Source organism: Aulonocara sp. 'chitande type north' Nkhata Bay, linkage group LG17 (genome assembly GCF_057382095.1).
Source record: "Aulonocara sp. 'chitande type north' Nkhata Bay isolate Kocher_YH1m ecotype deep benthic linkage group LG17, A_spYH_male_GT1.1, whole genome shotgun sequence".
NCBI classification, from domain to species: domain Eukaryota; kingdom Metazoa; phylum Chordata; class Actinopteri; order Cichliformes; family Cichlidae; genus Aulonocara; species Aulonocara sp. 'chitande type north' Nkhata Bay.
In genome coordinates, this window is record NC_141360.1 from 2,679,896 (window position 1) to 2,707,655 (window position 27,760).

General features: G+C 43.0%; 3 protein-coding genes across 9 annotated transcripts; all 3 read left to right on the top strand.

The window, feature by feature from the left end:
• Positions 1 to 8,373: 8,373 nt before the first annotated feature.
• LOC147309443 (serine/threonine-protein kinase pim-2-like) lies at positions 8,374 to 12,741 on the top strand. 2 transcript variants are annotated; one of them, XR_015125825.1, is made up of 11 exons: positions 8,374 to 8,724; positions 8,826 to 9,005; positions 9,250 to 9,438; positions 9,704 to 9,798; positions 9,884 to 9,931; positions 10,240 to 10,461; positions 10,543 to 10,723; positions 10,813 to 10,989; positions 11,079 to 11,194; positions 11,317 to 11,516; positions 12,026 to 12,741. XR_015125825.1 is itself a non-coding variant. In XM_086269822.1 (9 exons), the coding sequence occupies exons 1-9, from the start codon at positions 8,652 to 8,654 to the stop codon at positions 11,168 to 11,170; spliced, it is 1,257 nt and encodes a 418-aa protein (XP_086125948.1). In that variant the 5' UTR covers positions 8,375 to 8,651; the 3' UTR covers positions 11,171 to 12,741. The 2 variants fall into 2 exon arrangements, 1 of the variants encoding a protein (XP_086125948.1); XM_086269822.1 differs by having other exon boundaries at positions 8,375 to 8,724; positions 11,079 to 12,741.
• A 1,638-nt stretch (positions 12,742 to 14,379) lies between these two features.
• Positions 14,380 to 19,633, top strand: LOC147309444 (serine/threonine-protein kinase pim-2-like). 2 transcript variants are annotated; one of them, XM_086268487.1, is made up of 11 exons: positions 14,380 to 15,596; positions 15,698 to 15,877; positions 16,122 to 16,310; positions 16,576 to 16,670; positions 16,756 to 16,803; positions 17,112 to 17,333; positions 17,415 to 17,595; positions 17,685 to 17,861; positions 17,951 to 18,066; positions 18,189 to 18,388; positions 18,898 to 19,633. In XM_086268487.1, exons 1-9 carry the CDS (start codon positions 15,524 to 15,526, stop codon positions 18,040 to 18,042), a joined length of 1,257 nt encoding a protein of 418 aa, XP_086124613.1. In that variant the 5' UTR covers positions 14,380 to 15,523; the 3' UTR covers positions 18,043 to 18,066; positions 18,189 to 18,388; positions 18,898 to 19,633. The 2 variants fall into 2 exon arrangements, with proteins under 2 accessions (XP_086124613.1, XP_086124612.1); XM_086268486.1 differs by having other exon boundaries at positions 14,382 to 15,596; positions 17,951 to 18,388; positions 18,898 to 19,631.
• Positions 19,634 to 19,907: 274 nt separating this feature from the next.
• On the top strand, positions 19,908 to 27,056 carry LOC147309445 (serine/threonine-protein kinase pim-2-like). 5 transcript variants are annotated; one of them, XM_086268482.1, is made up of 12 exons: positions 19,908 to 20,066; positions 20,705 to 20,738; positions 22,883 to 22,991; positions 23,093 to 23,272; positions 23,519 to 23,707; positions 23,973 to 24,067; positions 24,153 to 24,200; positions 24,509 to 24,730; positions 24,812 to 24,992; positions 25,082 to 25,258; positions 25,348 to 25,463; positions 25,586 to 27,056. In XM_086268482.1, exons 3-11 carry the CDS (start codon positions 22,919 to 22,921, stop codon positions 25,437 to 25,439), a joined length of 1,257 nt encoding a protein of 418 aa, XP_086124608.1. In that variant the 5' UTR covers positions 19,908 to 20,066; positions 20,705 to 20,738; positions 22,883 to 22,918; the 3' UTR covers positions 25,440 to 25,463; positions 25,586 to 27,056. The 5 variants fall into 5 exon arrangements, 4 of the variants coding, with proteins under 4 accessions (XP_086124608.1, XP_086124606.1, XP_086124607.1 ...); XR_015125615.1 differs by having other exon boundaries at positions 19,909 to 20,066; positions 25,348 to 25,785; positions 26,295 to 27,054; XM_086268480.1 differs by having other exon boundaries at positions 19,909 to 20,066; positions 25,348 to 27,055.
• The last annotated feature ends 704 nt before the right edge of the window (positions 27,057 to 27,760 follow it).

Sequence of the window (27,760 nt, forward strand, 5' to 3'; positions counted from 1 at the left end):
TAAGATAAGATAACCTTTATTAGTCCCACACGTGGGAAATTTGTTTTGTCACAGCAGAAAGTGGAAAGTGCAAAAGTTATATAGCAAAAATTTGAATACAATATGAATAATATATTGTACACAACTGTACAGAACAGAATAGAATAGAATAAAATACTATATACAGTAGAATAAAACAGAATAAAATATACAACAGGATAAAAATAGAATACAAATACTATATACAACTGAGTAAAAATACAACTTTGTCAGAAAAGAGTATTGCACTTAGTCTTATTTCACATGTGTGGGTTTGTGTGTGTTTGATCAGCTGCAAAAGTCTTTGTTGTGGAGTCTGACACCATGGGGGAAACCTGTGAAATCTCTCCGTCCCACACCGTGGGTGCCGCAGCTGCCACCGAAGGAGCTGCTCAGTGCTGTCAGAGTCTCCTGCATGGGGTGGGAGATGTTGTCCAACAGGGATGACAGCTTAGCCACCATTCTCCTGTCACTCACCACCTCCACTGAGTCCAGAGGGCATCCTAGAACAGAGCTGGACCTTCTGATCAGCCTGTTCAGTCTCATCCTGTCCCCGGTAGAGATGCTGCTGCCCCAGCAGACCACACCGTAAAAGATGGCAGAGGCCACCACAGAGTCATAGAAGGTCTTCAGGAGTGGGCCCTCCACTCCAAACGACCTGAGTCTCCACAGCAGGTACAGCCTGCTCTGCCCTTTCCTGTAGAGGGTGTTTGTTGTTCAGATGAACACCAAGGTACCTGTAGGTGTCTACAGCCTCAATGTCCATACCTTGGATGTTCAGTGGTTGCAGTGGAGGATGTTTGTGCCTGCGGAAGTCTACCACCAGCTCCTTGGTTTTACTGGTGTTGATCTGGAGGTAATTCTGCTGGCACCAGTCCACAAAGCCTTGGGTCAGTTCTCTGTACTTCTTGTCGTCCCCATCAGTGATGAGGCCGACTATTGCAGAGTCATCAGAGAACTTCTGCAGGAAGCACTGGGTGGAGTTGTGGGAGAAGTCTGCAGTGTAGATGGTGAAGAGCCAGAACCGTTCCCTGTGGGGCCCCCGTACTGCAGACGACCCTGTCCGACACACAGCCCTGAGTTCTCACATACTGTGGTCGGTCGGTGAGGTAGTCCAGAATCCAGGTAGTGAGGTGATGGTCCACTCCAGAGTTCTCCAGCTTGTCCTTCAGGACTGTGGGAAGAATGGTGTTGAAGGCACTGGAGAAATCAAAGAACATGATTCTCACAGTGCTTCCAGCGGTCTCCAGGTGAGAGAGGGAACGATGCAGGAGGTGAATGACGGCATCATCCGCTCCAATGCCAGGTTGGTAGGCAAACTGAAGTGGGTCCAGTGATGAGGTTCAAGGTTCAAGGTTCAAGGTTCTTTATTTGTCACATGCATAGTTATACAAGTATAACACACAGTGAAATGTAGCCTGACACGCTCCTCGACATGTTCAAAAATTGGGGGGGGGGGGGGGTGTAGAGGAAGAACATTATATATATATATATAAAAACACCCAGCACGCCCCTGCGGGCGGTTTATCCTTCAAGCTCGGGTCCTCTACCAGAGGCCTGGGAGCTTGAGGGTCCTGCAGTATCTTAGCTGTTCCCAGGACTGCGCTCTTCTGGACAGAGATCTCCGATGTTGTTCCCGGGATCTGCTGGAGCCACTCGCCTAGCTTGGGAGTCACCGCACCTAGTGCTCCAATTACCACGGGGACCACCGTTACCTTCACCCTCCACATCCTCTCGAGCTCTTCTCTGAGCCCTTGGTATTTCTCCAGCTTCTCGTGTTCCTTCTTCCTGATATTGCTGTCATTGGGAACCGCTACATCGATCACTACGGCCGTCTTCTTCTGTTTGTCTACCACCACTATGTCCGGTTGGTTAGCCACCACCATTTTGTCCGTCTGTATCTGGAAGTCCCACAGGATCTTAGCTCGGTCATTCTCCACCACCCTTGGGGGCATCTCCCATTTTGACCTCGGGACTTCCAGGTTATACTCGGCACAGATGTTCCTGTACACTATGCCGGCCACTTGGTTATGGCGTTCCATGTATGCCTTGCCTGCTAGCATCTTGCACCCTGCTGTTATGTGCTGGATTGTCTCTGGGGCATCTTTACACAGCCTGCACCTGGGGTCTTGCCTGGTGTGATAGACCCCAGCCTCTATGGATCTTGTACTCAGAGCTTGTTCTTGTGCTGCCATGATTAGTGCCTCTGTGCTGTCTTTCAGTCCAGCTTTGTCCAGCCACTGGTAGGATTTCTGGATATCAGCCACCTCCTCTATCTTCCGGTGGTACATACCGTGCAGGGGCCTGTCCTTCCATGATGGTTCCTCGTCTCCCTCCTCTTTCTTGGGTTTCTGCTGCCTGAGGTATTCACTGAGCACTCGGTCAGTTGGGGCCATCTTCCCAATGTATTCTTGGATGTTCGTTGTCTCATCCTGGACTGTGGTGCTGACACTCACCAGTCCCCGGCCCCCTTCCTTCCGCTTAGCGTACAGCCTCAGGGTGCTGGACTTGGGGTGAAACCCTCCATGCATGGTAAGGAGCTTTCTTGTCTTTATGTCAGTGGCTTCTATCTCCTCCTTTGGCCAGCCTATTACCCCAGCAGGGTACCTGATCACGGGCAGGGCGTACGTGTTGATGGCCCGGATCTTGTTCTTACCATTCAGCTGACTCCTCAGGACTTGCCTGACCCTCTGCAGGTACTTGGTGGTTGCAGCCTTTCTAGCGGCCTCTTCATGGTTCCCATTTGCCTGCGGGATCCCCAGGTACTTGTAACTGTCCTCTACGTCTGCAATGTTGCCTTCTGGTAGTTCAATCCCCTCAGTTCTGACTACCTTCCCTCTCTTATATATATATCTATATATATCTATATATATCTATATATCTATATATATATATATATATATATATATATATATATATATATATATCTATATATATATACATACATATATATATATATATATATATATATATATATATATAGATAGATATAGATATATATATAGTATATACACTGGTTGAATGTGCAGTAGTAGCAGCAAGCAGGTGAATTCTGTACATTAATATGAATAGACATCTGACTATTTTACAGGATAGACAATATAAACAGATTTAAAATTAAAGGAATTGAAATGTACATTGTGCCTTGGTTTAGTGTCTGGAAGAGAGTCCTGTCTCAGTCAGTTATAGATGATGTGAGCGGGCGGGTGTGTGTGTTTAGGGCACGGATGGCTTGGGGATAGAAGCTCCTCTTGAGTCTCTCTGTCCTTGCCCGGATGATGCGGAACCTTCTACCAGATTGCAGAAGTTGGAACAGTTTGTTGCCAGGATGGGACGGGTCCTTCAGTATCTGCGCTGCTCTAGTCCGGCATCTCCTGGTGTAGGTGTCCTGAAGCGGGGGGAGAGCAATCCTGCAGCAGCGTTCTGCTGTACGGATCACTCTCTGGAGAGCTTTTTGGTCCTTCACACAGCTGTTCCCAAACCACGATGTCATGTTCTGTGTGAGGATGCTCTCCACAGCCCCTGTATAGAAAATCCTGAGGATCTTTGGAGAGACCCTGAACTTCCTCAGTTGTCGTAGGTGATACAGGCGCTGCCTAGCCTTTTTGGTCTGGACCTGAATGTGGGCAGCCCATGTCAGGTCTGAGGAGATGTGGACACCAAGATACTTGAAGGACTGCACCCTCTCCACTGGAGCTCCATTGATGATAATGGGCTTGTAGTCTCTGTGCTGACCCCTTCTGAAGTCCACCACCAGCTCCTTGGTCTTGCTGACGTTCAGCTGGAGGTGGTTGTCCTGGCACCACGATGCCAGATTCTTCACTTCATCCATGTAGGCCGCCTCATCGTTGTTGGAGATGGCACCCAACACCACTGTGTCGTCAGCAAACTTCACAATGGTGTTGGAGCCATGGGTGGCCACACAGTCTGAAGTGTAGAGGGAGTAGAGCAGTGGCGAGAGGACACATCCCTGAGGTGCTCCTGTGTTGATGGTGATGCTGTTGGAGAAGCACCTGCCCACCCTCACCACCTGAGTTCTGCCAGTGAGGAAGTCCAACACCCATGCACACAGACGGCTGTTAAGTCCCAGATCCCTCAGCTTTGTGAACAGTCTGCAGGGCACTATTGTGTTAAACGCTGAACTGTAATCAACAAACAGCATTCGCACATAGTTACCCTGTTTCTTGTCCACGTGGCTGAGAGTGGTGTGTAGGACGTGGGCGATGGCATCCTCTGTGGATCTGTTGGATCTGTAGGCGAACTGCAGCGGATCTGTGGTGTCTGGGATGGAGGAGGAGATGATGTTCTTCAGCAGCCTCTCAAACACCTTCATTACTACCGAGGTCAGTGCAACTGGCCGGTAATCGTTCAGGGATGAGGGTTTGCTGTTCTTGGGCACAGGGATGATGGTGGATCTTTTGAAGCATGTGGGGACCACAGACTTCGCCAGGGACTCGTTGAAGATGTAAGTGAACACACCTGCTAGCTGGTCAGCACAGCAGCGCAGCAGACGGCCGGTGATGCCGTCTGGCCCCGCCGCTTTCCTTGTGTTCACTCTCCTCAGTGCCGCTCGGACGTCATGCTCCGCGATGCTGGTCACTGGTCTCTTGCTGATGACGTCACTGTCCTCACCATGCGCCGAAGCTGAGCCAGGACCAGCCGCTCCAGGGTCTTCATCAGGTGGGATGTCATCCGGGCTGTAGCTGTTGAGGTCCTTGGGGTGTGATGTCTTTGGCACTGGTACAACACAGGAGGTTTTCCAGAGCTGTGGGACTCTCCCCAGCCTCAGGTTGAAGATGCGCTCCATCACCCCACACAGTTGGTCCGCGCAGGACCTGACGACCCTTGAGCTGATGCCATCTGGGCCCGCTGCCTTCTTGGCTTTAATTCCCCCTCAGTTCCCTCCTAACCTGTGTGGTTGAGAGAGGCAGGCTGGAGCCTTGTGTTGAGTGTGTATTGGATGCTGTTGTTGGGGGTGGGGAGGAGTGAGCAGGGTGAATAGAGGAGGTGTGAAGTATCTGAGGTGTCAGAGGTGGAACAGCAGCAGGGCTCATACACAGGGACAAGGTGCACCATGTTGTGGAGATCAACTAAGTAATAAGGCACCATTTTATTATTTACATATTACAACCATTTAAATACAATTGAGGCTTGAGCCTAAATACAGTTTGCATACATGTAACTGTACAAGTTTTGTTTTTTGGAGGTTTGTTCTCTCAAAGTGCTTCGTGTTTATTCTGGTTGGGACAAAGTAGGCATCATTATGTTAGCTTGTTAGATTACTCAACACCATCCTCGAACCTCTCCTACAAACTGACACCTAGTCACAACCTGCTGGTATCATATTTTAACATCATTTGATTTAGTTTGATTGAACTGTCTTGATACAGATAGAGGGCATGAGGAATTATGTTAACCAAATTAAATGCTGGAGAAGCTTGTTTCAGATGGGAAAACACTGTGAAATTTTGTATTTTAACTTAACTAGGATCTTTTACTAAAGCTAACCAATTAGTTTGGACACCCAAACCTAACCAAAGTGACAGAAAACAATATTAAAAATGTAAATGCAAAATTTTATCGGCTGTTCTCATCTGACCCACCTGGACTTGCGTTGGTTGTTATTCTTCATCATCAATTAGGATGGTACTGAGGAGAACTGCGCTACACTAAAGCTAACTGTGTATAGCCCTGTAATGCCAAGTGCATTAAGTTTGATACATTTTTTGAGACCTGCACATCATCAGTATGATTTTTCCCCTTTAAAAAAAAAACATAAAGAATTGCATGCACAGTACATTTTTCATCAATGAATTGCTTTAAAAAATTGCAAAAACTCTGGCAAATACAAAAATAAAAACTGGATAAGCTCTGGGTTTGTTCAAGGAACGTTATATTAATCAGAAGGTTGGAGCTGCACTTCTGACCTTCTTATACTTTTTTTGTTGTTGGTTTGTGATTTTTTCTAAGGATATTCTGACAGAAATATTCTCTGAGTAGAGAATCATGGCACATGTTTTCTGCAGTAAAATTACCGTATGTTAGTTCAGCTGCAATTAGAATATTATCCAGTTTTCCCAACAAAAACTCTTATAATCACTGGCAGATACAGAGAGACAGTGACAGCTCAGTATAGATTTGAAAGAAAATAAATAGTGCTTTCATTATACTTGTTGGAATTGTCTCTCCTAAATTCATCCAGAGTCTCTCTAAGGCACAATCTAGCCCATCTTAATAGTAAGGCAATATACAGAAACAAGCCGAAAAGAGTAGAAATCAGATTTCATTTGAATATTAACTGTAGTTTTTGCCCCCTGGCAACAAAATTATTGAGTGGAACACCATAAATTGTTTAGAAATGAACATCTGCATATTTTAATAAAGAGATTGTTTTGTAGCTTGAAATGACTGACAGTTTCCACATCCCACCCACTCAGTGCAGTTCCAGCTCATTATGAAGTGACTGATGTGCGCATAAAAGCAGACAGACGTTGTCAGTCACACAAAGAGGAGGAGAAAGAAGAACTAAAAGAAGCTAGAAGAAGACGCTAGTTTAGAGAATAATGAAGACTGACTGGAAACTAGTACAGCTCCCACAGAACCCAGTCTGTTCCTAGAAACCCTTATATTGTTGTGGCTTGCCTGGTGTGGCAACACTCTCACTATCATCCTGCATGTAACCACCCTGACCTTCAAAGATGACCTTCCATCTAATTACTGCCATCACAGCAGGAGGGACACTGCTGGGAGCTGGATGCTCTAACCCATCATCCTATAAAGCAGTCTAGCACAAGTGCTGAATGGAAACCTCAAGCTGAAGTAATCTGCAGTTCTGTGGAGCTGGCTGGTTGCAGGGACAGTCGTGACTCAACTGATAGACATTTCCTCTGCATCATAATGATGTCATTAACCACTGTACTCTTTACTTCTGTTTGACATTTTTTTTCAAGATTTCTCACCATTTGTTCAATAAACTCAAGCCCTGTGCAGTGGCGTCTTATATGTTATACCATCTATATTAGGTAAATTGGCACGAGGTAGATGTGCCCAATGTTTTCTATGCTAAATTTGTAGTGTTTGAATTGAATTGGCATCCACAGCCTACATTTTATGTCGGTATATACTGTCTTTCAAAAATTTATTTTAGTGTTCTCATACATACAATACCATCGTCTTTTTTCTTGTGTTTTTCTCTGTCTACATTATCTCATTCAGCAATACATATGTGATGTAATAACTAAATGACAACAAATTAATCTGAATCTGAAGAGTTTGTGCATACCTATACATCAAATCTCAAAATATTGCGCATTTATCTGGTGCACCTGGTGGTTTATTATTTTTGAAGTACTGATGTATTATCAAAGGTGTTACCAAAATGTCAACTATAAACAACTGGGTAAGCTAGATGTAAGTCATTGTCTCTTTAGGACTTTATTTATTACAGCAAAATGTCAGCTTGATATAACCATGACTATAAGCATTAAAATGCACTTTTTAGAAAATAAATATATATGTTTTAAAATTGTATTTATCCACTGTATTTATGCAGTCACTTAACACTTAACCTGTGCTGTTAGCTTTTAGCCTGCAAAGCTATCCATTCACTACTGCCTTACAAGTAAATGCTGCCCAAAGAGAGTCCTTCTTGTTGGTATAATAGCTACAATTGTTAGGTGACGGCTGTGTGCAGACAGGAATAGGACCCAAGGTGCAGACTCCAGAGACAGAACTTAAACCAAAACAGCTTTAATGCTGAACGCAAACATAACATAACTGGAAAAAAAGTCAAAATAAACTAACACCGGTGGATGGGCAAAACACACAGCAAACTAAACGGTAGATCGCGACACGGACACAGAGAAACACAGGGCTTAAATACACAGAGGGAGCAATCAGGGAATGGGTAACAGGAGGGAAACACAGCTGGGGCAAATCAGACACATTAACATCAGACATGGACTTTCAAAGTAAAACAGGAAACACATAAAACAGACTGAACAAAGACACAGACTCGCACGCACTGCAACAGAGGGAACAGAGACGTGGGACCAGGGCAGACACAGACACTGACTGGAGACGGGGATATAGCCACTAAGGATACACAGAGACGCGAACTAGACAAGGGGATACAGCTGACAGGGGAGACAGAGCAGCTAGAGAAGACAGAGACATAAACTATAAGACAGAACTCAAAGAAACCAAAGACTAGAAAGTATAAATAATATAATAAACTCAAAACCCCAGGGTCAACGACCCAGGCATCCTAACAACAATATTATCTATAATATCCATTGCTTGTTCCTAACTAGTTTTATGGCCTTTGTTGTAGAAGCACAGTTCCCACCTTGAAGCAGCCCTCTATAAACATGCATTTATGCAGCTGCGCTACAGTTTTTGCAATATTGCACCCCTAAATAAATCTTTACAGAACTTTGCCTTCACCAGAAACTACTGCCTAGCCCAGGCTGATGTTCTGTAGCTATGGAAACCAAGAATTCCAAAATCTTGTGATGTCATCACCTCGTTGTTATAAGACATTGTTATAAGACACTAAAGATCATAGTTCTCACACACAGCTCATTGCATCTTTGCAGAGTGAAGAGTGAAATCCTGAAACTAAATTAACCTAAATGAATCACACAATGTCAAAGTCTTGGCCAACTTATACTGCACCACGTCCTGTGGATCTGAATAACCCTCTAGGTAAGTCAAATGGGATTCATATGGTAATTATGCATGCTTCTGGGTTTTTATTTGAGGCAACTGAATTTGACTTAAACAAAATCATCTTTTGTTGATTTCAGGACACCAAACAGAGCCTTGCATCTCCACACTGGTGAAGATGACTCCAGATGGAAGAATAGAGGGAAGAAAGAGAAGGGACTTACCTGAAAGACTGGACAAATCCCCCAAAAAAAGCAAAAGCAGTGGAGGTCCAAAACCGGGTCCCAGCCACTTTGTTTCTGGGGAATCCAGTTTGAAATGTAAGTGATAAGACCTGTTTTAGCTGTGACATTATCTTGGCTATGTAGTTTATTTTGTGACTTTAACTGTGTACTTAACGGTCTTTAACTTTGTAGTTGGTTCATTTAGCCTTCTTTGTGTTGATTTTCAGTGTGCAGTTATTGCTTTAATGCACGATTGCCAGACCTTAGAAAGTCAGTAGAAAGCAGTTGACACAGAGTTGGACTGAAAATGCTTAAAGTCAAACTACTTTTTCCATTTTAGTTGGCCTTCTCATAGTGCCTTCAAGCGACTCTAGTATAATTAAGAGGAGCAACAAACGGAAGAGCACTAGTGACGAATCTGAGGGACCATCCAGCAAAAAAAGCAGGACAACGAGCCCAGAGGAGAGTCCCACCCAGGAACCCTCTGAAACATGTGACTCACCGAGGATATCCGGCACTGACAGAAAAGGTAAGATAATGGCAATATTTCTGAGCTGGATCACAAGATCCTTTAGAATTTGTCCTGGGGTTTGAGATTGGGTTTGATTCCTGTGGGACCAATCGACAATAAGAGACACTCTGGGCAGTAGTGACGTTACCTACCTACTAATCTGCTAAAATGTAGCTGCTATTTACCAATTAATAGAAATGTTATAGCAAAGCTCTATAGGACTGTGCCAGCTGTTTTCTGTGTAACAAGTCATAACCTGTATGTTTTTCCTGTGTGTCTGCAGAAGACTTCCTGGAAAAATATCAAGAGCTGGAGGTGCTGGGTCATGGAGGCTTTGCCACCGTGTTTTCTGGAATACGCATAAAAGACAGTTTTCCAGTATGGCTTCTTACATTTGCATTTCACAGATCTTCAGTTTATTCCTGTTTGTACTTCTCTAACCCAGAAAATGTCTTTAATGCAGGTGGCAATCAAACATGTTCAACAGCGCAGACTTGCGCGCACAACAATGGTAAGCGTCTTTTCTTATTCCAGCAGGTATTTATATTATTTCAGGCCTTCTCAGGCATCAAGCATAAGGCACGTATTTCCTCCGTGCATGAACCAGACTGGTCTCACAGTTGTGTGTGAAATCGTCAGGAAATATGGTCGAATTCTATGAACAGTGGGTCACCTTATTGTTTAAACTGACATGTTTCAGTGGAAAGAATGCTTTTTAAAGATCAGGTCATTTTGTGACTATTTCAAAACTGTCTGTACGCTGATAGCTACTTTTGTTGAAATTCTGAATACTGACCTGAAGTAACTTTCCTTCTGAAGGATTGGAATGGGAAAAGTACTGATGTTCCCCTGGAGGTGGCGCTACTGATACAAGTTGGGGCTGGACCACACGATACGGAAAGCAGTATAACCCCACTTCTACTTGACTGGTTTGATCTGGAAGATGAACTTATTATGGTTTTTGAGAAACCAGAAAATTGCATGGACTTAGACAATTACCTCAAAACTACAGATAAACCTCTGTCAGAGACACATGTTAAGGTAAGTGACGAGCATTTGGAGCTTACAGCAGTTTTTCATAGAGAATGTCCTGTGCTCCAAATATGGCTTCCTTTCTTTTAGGTCATAATGAAGCAACTAGTTGACGCAGCCATTACGATGGATAACAAGGGGGTTTTCCACCGAGATATTAAACCACACAACATTCTAATTGAAACATCTTCGGAGGAACCCCGAGTGCGATACATCGATTTTGGCTGTGGAGTCACGTTTACTCCGGGACAAAGGTTCAGGAGGAACGCAGGTATGTTTTCAGCCACAGCGTTGTGCTGTCATGAACTGTCTCCACATCATGTTCCCTCCCCATTAATTCTTCTTATCTTTGTGTTTTAGGAACCAGGATCTACAATAGTCCAGAGTGGTTCATGTACGGCTTCTGCTCTGCAGAATATACTACAGCCTGGCAGCTGGGTGTTGTGATGTACCAGCTGTTACACAACAAGTTACCATTTGACTGCGACTACAAGATCATCAACCAAAACCCACCGATTTTAGCTGACATTTCAAACAGTAAGATTTCTGCCAAAAGGGCTGTTGATATAAGAAAGGTGAAATAACTTTGTGGATAACTTTAACAAGAGTATTTCATTTCTGTAAAGAATGCAGGGATTTTTTGACGGGGTGTCTGAGGAAGCACTACAAGGACCGCTTCACCCTGGAGGATCTTCGGAATCACATGTGGCTCAAATGATTTCTGCGCACCATGAACTAAAAGGTTATGGAGCAAAAGCTCCAACACATCACAAGTCATCAACAAGTCACTTTTCAAATTTAGTAGCAATGTTGCAGTTGCTGTCACGTGGCTCTTTTTTGGTGTTTTCTTTTCCAATCCAGCAGCAAGCAGTCTGAGACCTCCATCTGACCTTCATCTAAATATAGTGTCAAGCGGCGGCTGTGTGAAGGCAAGAGAGGACCCAAATGCACAGCTCTAGACACACGGTGATGACCTCAAAGGCAGGTCTTTATTAACAGGAACGTAAGAAGCCATACAATAACTAACCTGGGAGCAACTAAAGCTGAGGCGCTGGGAAGACACGGTAAATGCACACAACCTAGAGGGACGACGCAACACAGAACAAAGGGACACTCTGACATAAATACACAGAAGGTAATGAGGGAAGTGGGAACACACGGGGAACACAGCTGAAGACAATTAGCGAGCAGGGAGGACACGAAACTGAAAATACTGACACCAAGATGTGGACCTTAAACACAACACAGTACACAGAGATGAGCACAGAGAGAGAGAGGCAGAGAAGAAGGATGAATATGGGGGGATGAGGAGAACGCAGAACACAAAGGATGGGAACACGGTACCAGAACAAACACCACAATAAAAACATGGACACAGGGGGAATCCAAATACCAAACCAACCAATCCAATGGACATAAGGAACAAAATACAAAACTACAGGAAAACTAAGAACACTGGGTCAAAATGACCCAGGACCATGACATATAGGCTTTTGTAGGCTTGCTTTATGAAAAATGTCATTGATGAAAATGTAGTGTATATCTGTTATTAACCTCTGTCTCTCTTCCACAGCATGTCTTTATCCTGTCTTCCTTCTCTCACCCCAACCGGTCGCAGCAGATGGCCGCCCCTCCCTGAGCCTGGTTCTGCCGGAGGTTTCTTCCTGTTAAAAGGGAGTTTTTCCTTCCCACTGTCGCCAAAGTGCTTGCTCAAAGGGGGTCATATGATTGTTGGGTTTTTCTCTGTATCTATGAAGTGCCTTGAGGCGACTTTTGTTGTGATTTGGCGCTATATAAATACAATTGAATTGAATTGGGCAGCACGGTGGCACGGTGGTTAGCACTGTTGCCGCACAGCAAGAAGGTCCTGAGTTCAATTCCAACATCAGGCTGGGGTCTTTCTGTGTGGAGTTTGCATGTTCTCCCCGTGTTTGCGTGGGTTCCCTCCGGGTACTCCGGCTTCCTCCCACCGTCCAAAGACATGCAGCTTGTGGGGATAGGTTAATTGGATAATCCAAATTGCCATTAGGTGTGAACGTGAGTGTGAATGGTTGTCTGTCCCTGTGTGTTGGCCCTGCGACAGACTGGCGACCTGTCCAGGGTGTACCCTGCCTCTCGCCCTATGACAGCTGGGATAGGCTCCAGCGCCCCCCGCGACCCTTGAATTGAATTGAATTGAAGTGAGGCCATGATGCATTTTATTGTAGCTCATCATCATCCGACCCTGCCCTGAAAGTAGCTGAAGAAATGTTGGCATACCGAAAGGTTTGCTTTGGGGGTACTATTTGGTGCCATTTTAAGTTAAAAACTATTAAAAAAAAAAAAAGAGTCATATTTTGTGTGATTTTTTCATTACTGTTGTATATACTATATTAATGTTTGACCACATTTGGGAATCAGAGCAGAGAGAAGATGACAACAGGTGGCGCCATATTGCCAACTGACTAGTCTTCTTCATAAAATATGATACAAAAGCATGATTACAAATACAATAAATGCTTCTGGATGGCAAATGCTCTGTTCAGTACACACGTTTTACTTTGAACACATAGGTATGCAGCATGCACACAACATGCATTCATCCTTTTTGGTTGAGTCCATGGTGATGGCCTGTGTCTTTCCGAGTTCTCCTCAAACACTTTGGCTTCCCTCTACAATGTTAGGCCTCTTATTAACCTTTGTCATGTCATGCACACATTGCTCAAGAGCTGTTGCCATATTGGATGTGATAACCTGTAGCGATCACATCCAATAACTCATGTGTTGTTTACATACAAATGATCACTGCTTTTTTTTCACTGCTGTGCTGCTGGTTGCAGCAATCACCAGGGATAGAGAATCTTTTTTGTTGCCTTTCAGGTGATTTGGATAGAAGAGGAGCATCACATAAATGGTAGTATCAGTTCTAAATTATTTGAAATCCAAGTATCTGTTTCAAACAATATTTGACTGTGAGGCTTGGTTACCGGTTGTTGCTGGTTCTCACTGGTTGTCACTAGTTGTTACCGCTTGCTGCTGGTGCAGCAGCACTGACAGCTAACATGGCGGTTAAATCGACACATTTTGCTGCACCCATTTTTAGTTTTAATTGTTTTATGTCAGCTTTTCAGCTCCACCTTCTCCACTTCTTCCACACTAAACTTTTTCTACAAGCTGCGTGAGCGCACACCAAAGGTAGGGGAGGTGCTCAGGTTCACTGTCATTGATCATAATCGATCGATAGTGAAAAGTCCCCGCTCAATGCTCAGCTCAAATGCACAAATATATACAATTATGAGATATTCATGAAGTATTTTTATTTTATTTTGCCATTTATATATGTTGGCACTAACAGTGCTCAAGACAATACTTATATACTGTCAATATGTGACATATTGAAATCGCGTTTGAATTTGCGCTTGTTTTTTGCTTTCACTTTGCAATCGCACGAACTGTGTATAGAGAGCGACAGCACTGATTGGTGAGTGATGATAATTTGTGCACCAATTCCTCTGACATCGTCTTATCAATCGTTAGCTTACTATGCAAACATGACAAGTGAAATCTCCCGCAGCTTAAACATGTGAGAGGTTGATCGCGCAGAGAATCGCTGAGCGTTATGTGAGTGCGTGTGTAAAAGCAGCAGGATATATATTTTAGTTCTGCTGAGCCAAATAAGACAGGTCAGGGTGAAGAAGTGACAGCCAAAGAAAAGCTTACCACAAAACGGAGAAGTTATGACAAATCAGACTATAAGGCAAAAAGAAAGTGCAGCTTTATGGTTTCATGGACAAAAGAATTTCTGTGGCTGCGATATGATGAGCTAAATAAGCAGGGCTGCACATAAGTGGTCCGCAGGTGCGCATTCGCTGTCAAAATAAAAAACACGCACAAGGGTTAGGGTTAAATTTAAAAACTGTACTTTTGAGTTAAAATATATATTTATAATTTTAATAAATGACAAATTAAAAAGGCATGAACATTTTTTTTGTATCAAAAAAATATCGAACCGTGACACCAAAGTATCGAACCGAACCGTGAATTTTGTGTATTGTTGCACCCCTAATATATATATATATGTGTGTAATTTTAACAAGAACTTTATTGAACAATCAGTGAGTATACAACATACAAACAGATGAGGTATACAAGTGGAACATAAATATGAACAACCAGCGGTTAAAGAAAAAAAGAAAAAAAACCACACCGATAGAGTTGGGAAGCAGGTACCATGCTTGTTACATCAGCTAACAATACTAACTTCCACAACACTCACCAAGACAGTCGGAGGTTAGGTAAAACAGAGCAAATAAATTATTGAGAAATTATAAGAAAATACATTAGGCAGGAAAGGAAAAAGAATAACTGTGGAAGTTCAAATTCACTGGGCTACACGTGCTTTCTTTCTATAGCCTTTGAACCTTGAAAAATATAACCTCATCACAGTAACGCATAATTTTATTATGCATTACATCCAATACTGCTCATACATTTAGTGAGTAACTAGTCACAATAATGCGCACAGATACGATTTATAGATCAGTCAACACATTCCAGCACCTTTAGGCAACTGTTTTTGTGATTTGGTGCTGTAAATAAAACTGAAATCAAGTGAATTTTGACTTAACCTGTGCTGCTAGCTTTTAGCCTGCAAAGCTATCCATTAGCCTTCACTACTGCCTTACAAGTAAATGCTGCCCAAAGAGAGTCCTTCTTGTTGGTATAATAGCTACAATATTATCTATAATATCCATTGCTTGTTCCTAACTAGTTTTATGGCCTTTGTTGTAGAAGCACAGTTCCCACCTTGAAGCAGCCCTCTATAAACATGCATTTATGCAGCTGCGCTACAGTTTTTGCAATATTGCACCCCTAAATAAATCTTTACAGAACTTTGCCTTCACCAGAAACTACTGCCTAGCCCAGGCTGATGTTCTGTAGCTATGGAAACCAAGAATTCCAAAATCTTGTGATGTCATCACCTCGTTGTTATAAGACATTGTTATAAGACACTAAAGATCATAGTTCTCACACACAGCTCATTGCATCTTTGCAGAGTGAAGAGTGAAATCCTGAAACTAAATTAACCTAAATGAATCACACAATGTCAAAGTCTTGGCCAACTTATACTGCACCACGTCCTGTGGATCTGAATAACCCTCTAGGTAAGTCAAATGGGATTCATATGGTAATTATGCATGCTTCTGGGTTTTTATTTGAGGCAACTGAATTTGACTTAAACAAAATCATCTTTTGTTGATTTCAGGACACCAAACAGAGCCTTGCATCTCCACACTGGTGAAGATGACTCCAGATGGAAGAATAGAGGGAAGAAAGAGAAGGGACTTACCTGAAAGACTGGACAAATCCCCCAAAAAAAGCAAAAGCAGTGGAGGTCCAAAACCGGGTCCCAGCCACTTTGTTTCTGGGGAATCCAGTTTGAAATGTAAGTGATAAGACCTGTTTTAGCTGTGACATTATCTTGGCTATGTAGTTTATTTTGTGACTTTAACTGTGTACTTAACGGTCTTTAACTTTGTAGTTGGTTCATTTAGCCTTCTTTGTGTTGATTTTCAGTGTGCAGTTATTGCTTTAATGCACGATTGCCAGACCTTAGAAAGTCAGTAGAAAGCAGTTGACACAGAGTTGGACTGAAAATGCTTAAAGTCAAACTACTTTTTCCATTTTAGTTGGCCTTCTCATAGTGCCTTCAAGCGACTCTAGTATAATTAAGAGGAGCAACAAACGGAAGAGCACTAGTGACGAATCTGAGGGACCATCCAGCAAAAAAAGCAGGACAACGAGCCCAGAGGAGAGTCCCACCCAGGAACCCTCTGAAACATGTGACTCACCGAGGATATCCGGCACTGACAGAAAAGGTAAGATAATGGCAATATTTCTGAGCTGGATCACAAGATCCTTTAGAATTTGTCCTGGGGTTTGAGATTGGGTTTGATTCCTGTGGGACCAATCGACAATAAGAGACACTCTGGGCAGTAGTGACGTTACCTACCTACTAATCTGCTAAAATGTAGCTGCTATTTACCAATTAATAGAAATGTTATAGCAAAGCTCTATAGGACTGTGCCAGCTGTTTTCTGTGTAACAAGTCATAACCTGTATGTTTTTCCTGTGTGTCTGCAGAAGACTTCCTGGAAAAATATCAAGAGCTGGAGGTGCTGGGTCATGGAGGCTTTGCCACCGTGTTTTCTGGAATACGCATAAAAGACAGTTTTCCAGTATGGCTTCTTACATTTGCATTTCACAGATCTTCAGTTTATTCCTGTTTGTACTTCTCTAACCCAGAAAATGTCTTTAATGCAGGTGGCAATCAAACATGTTCAACAGCGCAGACTTGCGCGCACAACAATGGTAAGCGTCTTTTCTTATTCCAGCAGGTATTTATATTATTTCAGGCCTTCTCAGGCATCAAGCATAAGGCACGTATTTCCTCCGTGCATGAACCAGACTGGTCTCACAGTTGTGTGTGAAATCGTCAGGAAATATGGTCGAATTCTATGAACAGTGGGTCACCTTATTGTTTAAACTGACATGTTTCAGTGGAAAGAATGCTTTTTAAAGATCAGGTCATTTTGTGACTATTTCAAAACTGTCTGTACGCTGATAGCTACTTTTGTTGAAATTCTGAATACTGACCTGAAGTAACTTTCCTTCTGAAGGATTGGAATGGGAAAAGTACTGATGTTCCCCTGGAGGTGGCGCTACTGATACAAGTTGGGGCTGGACCACACGATACGGAAAGCAGTATAACCCCACTTCTACTTGACTGGTTTGATCTGGAAGATGAACTTATTATGGTTTTTGAGAAACCAGAAAATTGCATGGACTTAGACAATTACCTCAAAACTACAGATAAACCTCTGTCAGAGACACATGTTAAGGTAAGTGACGAGCATTTGGAGCTTACAGCAGTTTTTCATAGAGAATGTCCTGTGCTCCAAATATGGCTTCCTTTCTTTTAGGTCATAATGAAGCAACTAGTTGACGCAGCCATTACGATGGATAACAAGGGGGTTTTCCACCGAGATATTAAACCACACAACATTCTAATTGAAACATCTTCGGAGGAACCCCGAGTGCGATACATCGATTTTGGCTGTGGAGTCACGTTTACTCCGGGACAAAGGTTCAGGAGGAACGCAGGTATGTTTTCAGCCACAGCGTTGTGCTGTCATGAACTGTCTCCACATCATGTTCCCTCCCCATTAATTCTTCTTATCTTTGTGTTTTAGGAACCAGGATCTACAATAGTCCAGAGTGGTTCATGTACGGCTTCTGCTCTGCAGAATATACTACAGCCTGGCAGCTGGGTGTTGTGATGTACCAGCTGTTACACAACAAGTTACCATTTGACTGCGACTACAAGATCATCAACCAAAACCCACCGATTTTAGCTGACATTTCAAACAGTAAGATTTCTGCCAAAAGGGCTGTTGATATAAGAAAGGTGAAATAACTTTGTGGATAACTTTAACAAGAGTATTTCATTTCTGTAAAGAATGCAGGGATTTTTTGACGGGGTGTCTGAGGAAGCACTACAAGGACCGCTTCACCCTGGAGGATCTTCGGAATCACATGTGGCTCAAATGATTTCTGCGCACCATGAACTAAAAGGTTATGGAGCAAAAGCTCCAACACATCACAAGTCATCAACAAGTCACTTTTCAAATTTAGTAGCAATGTTGCAGTTGCTGTCACGTGGCTCTTTTTTGGTGTTTTCTTTTCCAATCCAGCAGCAAGCAGTCTGAGACCTCCATCTGACCTTCATCTAAATATAGTGTCAAGCGGCGGCTGTGTGAAGGCAAGAGAGGACCCAAATGCACAGCTCTAGACACACGGTGATGACCTCAAAGGCAGGTCTTTATTAACAGGAACGTAAGAAGCCATACAATAACTAACCTGGGAGCAACTAAAGCTGAGGCGCTGGGAAGACACGGTAAATGCACACAACCTAGAGGGACGACGCAACACAGAACAAAGGGACACTCTGACATAAATACACAGAAGGTAATGAGGGAAGTGGGAACACACGGGGAACACAGCTGAAGACAATTAGCGAGCAGGGAGGACACGAAACTGAAAATACTGACACCAAGATGTGGACCTTAAACACAACACAGTACACAGAGATGAGCACAGAGAGAGAGAGGCAGAGAAGAAGGATGAATATGGGGGGATGAGGAGAACGCAGAACACAAAGGATGGGAACACGGTACCAGAACAAACACCACAATAAAAACATGGACACAGGGGGAATCCAAATACCAAACCAACCAATCCAATGGACATAAGGAACAAAATACAAAACTACAGGAAAACTAAGAACACTGGGTCAAAATGACCCAGGACCATGACATATAGGCTTTTGTAGGCTTGCTTTATGAAAAATGTCATTGATGAAAATGTAGTGTATATCTGTTATTAACCTCTGTCTCTCTTCCACAGCATGTCTTTATCCTGTCTTCCTTCTCTCACCCCAACCGGTCGCAGCAGATGGCCGCCCCTCCCTGAGCCTGGTTCTGCCGGAGGTTTCTTCCTGTTAAAAGGGAGTTTTTCCTTCCCACTGTCGCCAAAGTGCTTGCTCAAAGGGGGTCATATGATTGTTGGGTTTTTCTCTGTATCTATGAAGTGCCTTGAGGCGACTTTTGTTGTGATTTGGCGCTATATAAATACAATTGAATTGAATTGGGCAGCACGGTGGCACGGTGGTTAGCACTGTTGCCGCACAGCAAGAAGGTCCTGAGTTCAATTCCAACATCAGGCTGGGGTCTTTCTGTGTGGAGTTTGCATGTTCTCCCCGTGTTTGCGTGGGTTCCCTCCGGGTACTCCGGCTTCCTCCCACCGTCCAAAGACATGCAGCTTGTGGGGATAGGTTAATTGGATAATCCAAATTGCCATTAGGTGTGAATGTGAGTGTGAATGGTTGTCTGTCCCTGTGTGTTGGCCCTGCGACAGACTGGCGACCTGTCCAGGGTGTACCCTGCCTCTCGCCCTATGACAGCTGGGATAGGCTCCAGCGCCCCCCGCGACCCTTGAATTGAATTGAATTGAAGTGAGGCCATGATGCATTTTATTGTAGCTCATCATCATCCGACCCTGCCCTGAAAGTAGCTGAAGAAATGTTGGCATACCGAAAGGTTTGCTTTGGGGATACTATTTGGTGCCATTTTAAGTTAACAACTATTAAAAAAAAAAAAAGAGTCATATTTTGTGTGATTTTTTCATTACTGTTGTTGTCCCAAGAAGCAAGATGGCGCCTGTGTTTGGCTGTGCCGCTGCCTCCGTCCGTGTGTTTGTTTACTTCATATGTTATGCAAGTGTTCTTGCTACAGCTTTGTCCGATGTCATCTCCCTTCGGATTTATGATCGCCATGCGTTACTGCCGATCAAATCTGCTATGGATAACTTTCAGAGTCAACGATACGACGTTGTTTTCCCACCGCCGCTTGAGCGCGACGCAGCACCCGGTTGACCTCCACTCTTGCCGGTCAGCTCAATTTTGCTTCAGAGGCCTCGTCGGAGGAAGCGGGGGAAGAGAGCCGGCTTTGTTGTCCTGCTCCGTCGTCTTCGGAAAGAGGCAGATCTTCGGGGGCTTTATTCCTGGGCTGCTAGCGGTAAGATCCGCCTGAGACTTGTCGGAGCTGGATTAATCCCCACAACCCACTGTGTTTGAACTGAGCCCTTAGCCCTATATGTGCCTTTAAATGAGCACATTGCCCCAGAAACCTTTGTTTCTCCAAGTACTTGTGTATAAAAAACTATATATTAATGTTTGACCACATTTGGGAATCAGAGCAGAGAGAAGATGACAACAGGTGGCGCCATATTGCCAACTGACTAGTCTTCTTCATAAAATATGATACAAAAGCATGATTACAAATACAATAAATGCTTCTGGATGGCAAATGCTCTGTTCAGTACACACGTTTTACTTTGAACACATAGGTATGCAGCATGCACACAACATGCATTCATCCTTTTTGGTTGAGTCCATGGTGATGGCCTGTGTCTTTCCGAGTTCTCCTCAAACACTTTGGCTTCCCTCTACAATGTTAGGCCTCTTATTAACCTTTGTCATGTCATGCACACATTGCTCAAGAGCTGTTGCCATATTGGATGTGATAACCTGTAGCGATCACATCCAATAACTCATGTGTTGTTTACATACAAATGATCACTGCTTTTTTTTCACTGCTGTGCTGCTGGTTGCAGCAATCACCAGGGATAGAGAATCTTTTTTGTTGCCTTTCAGGTGATTTGGATAGAAGAGGAGCATCACATAAATGGTACTATCAGTTCTAAATTATTTGAAATCCAAGTATCTGTTTCAAACAATATTAGACTGTGAGGCTTGGTTACCGGTTGTTGCTGGTTCTCACTGGTTGTCACTAGTTGTTACCGCTTGCTGCTGGTGCAGCAGCACTGACAGCTAACATGGCGGTTAAATCGACACATTTTGCTGCACCCATTTTTAGTTTTAATTGTTTTATGTCAGCTTTTCAGCTCCACCTTCTCCACTTCTTCCACACTAAACTTTTTCTACAAGCTGCGTGAGTGCACACCAAAGGTAGGGGAGGTGCTCAGGTTCACTGTCATTGATCATAATCGATCGATAGTGAAAAGTCCCCGCTCAATGCTCAGCTCAAATGCACAAATATATACAATTATGAGATATTCATGAAGTATTTTTATTTTATTTTGCCATTTATATATGTTGGCACTAACAGTGCTCAAGACAATACTTATATACTGTCAATATGTGACATATTGAAATCGCGTTTGAATTTGCGCTTGTTTTTTGCTTTCACTTTGCAATCGCACGAACTGTGTATAGAGAGCGACAGCACTGATTGGTGAGTGATGATAATTTGTGCACCAATTCCTCTGACATCGTCTTATCAATCGTTAGCTTACTATGCAAACATGACAAGTGAAATCTCCTGCAGCTTAAACATGTGAGAGGTTGATCGCGCAGAGAATCGCTGAGCGTTATGTGAGTGCGTGTGTAAAAGCAGCAGGATATATATTTTAGTTCTGCTGAGCCAAATAAGACAGGTCAGGGTGAAGAAGTGACAGCCAAAGAAAAGCTTACCACAAAACGGAGAAGTTATGACAAATCAGACTATAAGGCAAAAAGAAAGTGCAGCTTTATGGTTTCATGGACAAAAGAATTTCTGTGGCTGCGATATGATGAGCTAAATAACCAGGGCTGCACATAAGTGGTCCGCAGGTGCGCATTCGCTGTCAAAATAAAAAACACGCACAAGGGTTAGGGTTAAATTTAAAAACTGTACTTTTGAGTTAAAATATATATTCATAATTTTAATAAATGACAAATTAAAAAGGCATGAACATTTTTTTTGTATCGAAAAAATATCGAACCGTGACACCAAAGTATCGAACCGAACCGTGAATTTTGTGTATTGTTGCACCCCTAATATATATATATATGTGTGTAATTTTAACAAGAACTTTATTGAACAATCAGTGAGTATACAACATACAAACAGATGAGGTATACAAGTGGAACATAAATATGAACAACCAGCGGTTAAAGAAAAAAAGAAAAAAAAACCCACACCGATAGAGTTGGGAAGCAGGTACCATGCTTGTTACATCAGCTAACAATACTAACTTCCACAACACTCACCAAGACAGTCGGAGGTTAGGTAAAACAGAGCAAATAAATTATTGAGAAATTATAAGAAAATACATTAGGCAGGAAAGGAAAAAGAATAACTGTGGAAGTTCAAATTCACTGGGCTACACGTGCTTTCTTTCTATAGCCTTTGAACCTTGAAAAATATAACCTCATCACAGTAACGCATAATTTTATTATGCATTACATCCAATACTGCTCATACATTTAGTGAGTAACTAGTCACAATAATGCGCACAGATACGATTTATAGATCAGTCAACACATTCCAGCACCTTTAGGCAACTGTTTTTGTGATTTGGTGCTGTAAATAAAACTGAAATCAAGTGAATTTTGACTTAACCTGTGCTGCTAGCTTTTAGCCTGCAAAGCTATCCATTAGCCTTCACTACTGCCTTACAAGTAAATGCTGCCCAAAGAGAGTCCTTCTTGTTGGTATAATAGCTACAATATTATCTATAATATCCATTGCTTGTTCCTAACTAGTTTTATGGCCTTTGTTGTAGAAGCACAGTTCCCACCTTGAAGCAGCCCTCTATAAACATGCATTTATGCAGCTGCGCTACAGTTTTTGCAATATTGCACCCCTAAATAAATCTTTACAGAACTTTGCCTTCACCAGAAACTACTGCCTAGCCCAGGCTGATGTTCTGTAGCTATGGAAACCAAGAATTCCAAAATCTTGTGATGTCATCACTTCGTTGTTATAAGACATTGTTATAAGACACTAAAGATCATAGTTCTCACACACAGCTCATTGCATCTTTGCAGAGTGAAGAGTGAAATCCTGAAACTAAATTAACCTAAATGAATCACACAATGTCAAAGTCTTGGCCAACTTATACTGCACCACGTCCTGTGGATCTGAATAACCCTCTAGGTAAGTCAAATGGGATTCATATGGTAATTATGCATGCTTCTGGGTTTTTATTTGAGGCAACTGAATTTGACTTAAACAAAATCATCTTTTGTTGATTTCAGGACACCAAACAGAGCCTTGCATCTCCACACTGGTGAAGATGACTCCAGATGGAAGAATAGAGGGAAGAAAGAGAAGGGACTTACCTGAAAGACTGGACAAATCCCCCAAAAAAAGCAAAAGCAGTGGAGGTCCAAAACCGGGTCCCAGCCACTTTGTTTCTGGGGAATCCAGTTTGAAATGTAAGTGATAAGACCTGTTTTAGCTGTGACATTATCTTGGCTATGTAGTTTATTTTGTGACTTTAACCGTGTACTTAACGGTCTTTAACTTTGTAGTTGGTTCATTTAGCCTTCTTTGTGTTGATTTTCAGTGTGCAGTTATTGCTTTAATGCACGATTGCCAGACCTTAGAAAGTCAGTAGAAAGCAGTTGACACACAGAGTTGGACTGAAAATGCTTAAAGTCAAACTACTTTTTCCATTTTAGTTGGCCTTCTCATAGTGCCTTCAAGCGACTCTAGTATAATTAAGAGGAGCAACAAACGGAAGAGCACTAGTGACGAATCTGAGGGACCATCCAGCAAAAAAAGCAGGACAACGAGCCCAGAGGAGAGTCCCACCCAGGAACCCTCTGAAACATGTGACTCACCGAGGATATCCGGCACTGACAGAAAAGGTAAGATAATGGCAATATTTCTGAGCTGGATCACAAGATCCTTTAGAATTTGTCCTGGGGTTTGAGATTGGGTTTGATTCCTGTGGGACCAATCGACAATAAGAGACACTCTGGGCAGTAGTGACGTTACCTACCTACTAATCTGCTAAAATGTAGCTGCTATTTACCAATTAATAGAAATGTTATAGCAAAGCTCTATAGGACTGTGCCAGCTGTTTTCTGTGTAACAAGTCATAACCTGTATGTTTTTCCTGTGTGTCTGCAGAAGACTTCCTGGAAAAATATCAAGAGCTGGAGGTGCTGGGTCATGGAGGCTTTGCCACCGTGTTTTCTGGAATACGCATAAAAGACAGTTTTCCAGTATGGCTTCTTACATTTGCATTTCACAGATCTTCAGTTTATTCCTGTTTGTACTTCTCTAACCCAGAAAATGTCTTTAATGCAGGTGGCAATCAAACATGTTCAACAGCGCAGACTTGCGCGCACAACAATGGTAAGCGTCTTTTCTTATTCCAGCAGGTATTTATATTATTTCAGGCCTTCTCAGGCATCAAGCATAAGGCACGTATTTCCTCCGTGCATGAACCAGACTGGTCTCACAGTTGTGTGTGAAATCGTCAGGAAATATGGTCGAATTCTATGAACAGTGGGTCACCTTATTGTTTAAACTGACATGTTTCAGTGGAAAGAATGCTTTTTAAAGATCAGGTCATTTTGTGACTATTTCAAAACTGTCTGTACGCTGATAGCTACTTTTGTTGAAATTCTGAATACTGACCTGAAGTAACTTTCCTTCTGAAGGATTGGAATGGGAAAAGTACTGATGTTCCCCTGGAGGTGGCGCTACTGATACAAGTTGGGGCTGGACCACACGATACGGAAAGCAGTATAACCCCACTTCTACTTGACTGGTTTGATCTGGAAGATGAGCTTATTATGGTTTTTGAGAAACCAGAAAATTGCATGGACTTAGACAATTACCTCAAAACTACAGATAAACCTCTGTCAGAGACACATGTTAAGGTAAGTGACGAGCATTTGGAGCTTACAGCAGTTTTTCATAGAGAATGTCCTGTGCTCCAAATATGGCTTCCTTTCTTTTAGGTCATAATGAAGCAACTAGTTGACGCAGCCATTACGATGGATAACAAGGGGGTTTTCCACCGAGATATTAAACCACACAACATTCTAATTGAAACATCTTCGGAGGAACCCCGAGTGCGATACATCGATTTTGGCTGTGGAGTCACGTTTACTCCGGGACAAAGGTTCAGGAGGAACGCAGGTATGTTTTCAGCCACAGCGTTGTGCTGTCATGAACTGTCTCCACATCATGTTCCCTCCCCATTAATTCTTCTTATCTTTGTGTTTTAGGAACCAGGATCTACTATAGTCCAGAGTGGTTCATGTACGGCTTCTGCTCTGCAGAATATACTACAGCCTGGCAGCTGGGTGTTGTGATGTACCAGCTGTTACACAACAAGTTACCATTTGACTGCGACTACAAGATCATCAACCAAAACCCACCGATTTTAGCTGACATTTCAAACAGTAAGATTTCTGCCAAAAGGGCTGTTGATATAAGAAAGGTGAAATAACTTTGTGGATAACTTTAACAAGAGTATTTCATTTCTGTAAAGAATGCAGGGATTTTTTGACGGGGTGTCTGAGGAAGCACTACAAGGACCGCTTCACCCTGGAGGATCTTCGGAATCACATGTGGCTCAAATGATTTCTGCGCACCATGAACTAAAAGGTTATGGAGCAAAAGCTCCAACACATCACAAGTCATCAACAAGTCACTTTTCAAATTTAGTAGCAATGTTGCAGTTGCTGTCACGTGGCTCTTTTTTGGTGTTTTCTTTTCCAATCCAGCAGCAAGCAGTCTGAGACCTCCATCTGACCTTCATCTAAATATAGTGTCAAGCGGCGGCTGTGTGAAGGCAAGAGAGGACCCAAATGCACAGCTCTAGACACACGGTGATGACCTCAAAGGCAGGTCTTTATTAACAGGAACGTAAGAAGCCATACAATAACTAACCTGGGAGCAACTAAAGCTGAGGCGCTGGGAAGACACGGTAAATGCACACAACCTAGAGGGACGACGCAACACAGAACAAAGGGACACTCTGACATAAATACACAGAAGGTAATGAGAGAAGTGGGAACACACGGGGAACACAGCTGAAGACAATTAGCGAGCAGGGAGGACACGAAACTGAAAATACTGACACCAAGATGTGGACCTTAAACACAACACAGTACACAGAGATGAGCACAGAGAGAGAGAGGCAGAGAAGAAGGATGAATATGGGGGGATGAGGAGAACACAGAACACAAAGGATGGGAACACGGTACCAGAACAAACACCACAATAAAAACATGGACACAGGGGGAATCCAAATACCAAACCAACCAATCCAATGGACATAAGGAACAAAATACAAAACTACAGGAAAACTAAGAACACTGGGTCAAAATGACCCAGGACCATGACATATAGGCTTTTGTAGGCTTGCTTTATGAAAAATGTCATTGATGAAAATGTAGTGTATATCTGTTATTAACCTCTGTCTCTCTTCCACAGCATGTCTTTATCCTGTCTTCCTTCTCTCACCCCAACCGGTCGCAGCAGATGGCCGCCCCTCCCTGAGCCTGGTTCTGCCGGAGGTTTCTTCCTGTTAAAAGGGAGTTTTTCCTTCCCACTGTCGCCAAAGTGCTTGCTCAAAGGGGGTCATATGATTGTTGGGTTTTTCTCTGTATCTATGAAGCGCCTTGAGGCGACTTTTGTTGTGATTTGGCGCTATATAAATACAATTGAATTGAATTGGGCAGCACGGTGGCACGGTGGTTAGCACTGTTGCCGCACAGCAAGAAGGTCCTGAGTTCAATTCCAACATCAGGCCGGGGTCTTTCTGTGTGGAGTTTGCATGTTCTCCCCGTGTTTGCGTGGGTTCCCTCCGGGTACTCCGGCTTCCTCCCACCGTCCAAAGACATGCAGCTTGTGGGGATAGGTTAATTGGATAATCCAAATTGCCATTAGGTGTGAACGTGAGTGTGAATGGTTGTCTGTCCCTGTGTGTTGGCCCTGCGACAGACTGGCGACCTGTCCAGGGTGTACCCTGCCTCTCGCCCTATGACAGCTGGGATAGGCTCCAGCGCCCCCCGCGACCCTTGAATTGAATTGAATTGAAGTGAGGCCATGATGCATTTTATTGTAGCTCATCATCATCCGACCCTGCCCTGAAAGTAGCTGAAGAAATGTTGGCATACCGAAAGGTTTGCTTTGGGGGTACTATTTGGTGCCATTTTAAGTTAACAACTATTAAAAAAAAAAAAAAAGAGTCATATTTTGTGTGATTTTTTCATTACTGTTGTATATACTATATTAATGTTTGACCACATTTGGGAATCAGAGCAGAGAGAAGATGACAACAGGTGGCGCCATATTGCCAACTGACTAGTCTTCTTCATAAAATATGATACAAAAGCATGATTACAAATACAATAAATGCTTCTGGATGGCAAATGCTCTGTTCAGTACACACGTTTTACTTTGAACACATAGGTATGCAGCATGCACACAACATGCATTCATCCTTTTTGGTTGAGTCCATGGTGATGGCCTGTGTCTTTCCGAGTTCTCCTCAAACACTTTGGCTTCCCTCTACAATGTTAGGCCTCTTATTAACCTTTGTCATGTCATGCACACATTGCTCAAGAGCTGTTGCCATATTGGATGTGATAACCTGTAGCGATCACATCCAATAACTCATGTGTTGTTTACATACAAATGATCACTGCTTTTTTTTCACTGCTGTGCTGCTGGTTGCAGCAATCACCAGGGATAGAGAATCTTTTTTGTTGCCTTTCAGGTGATTTGGATAGAAGAGGAGCATCACATAAATGGTAGTATCAGTTCTAAATTATTTGAAATCCAAGTATCTGTTTCAAACAATATTTGACTGTGAGGCTTGGTTACCGGTTGTTGCTGGTTCTCACTGGTTGTCACTAGTTGTTACCGCTTGCTGCTGGTGCAGCAGCACTGACAGC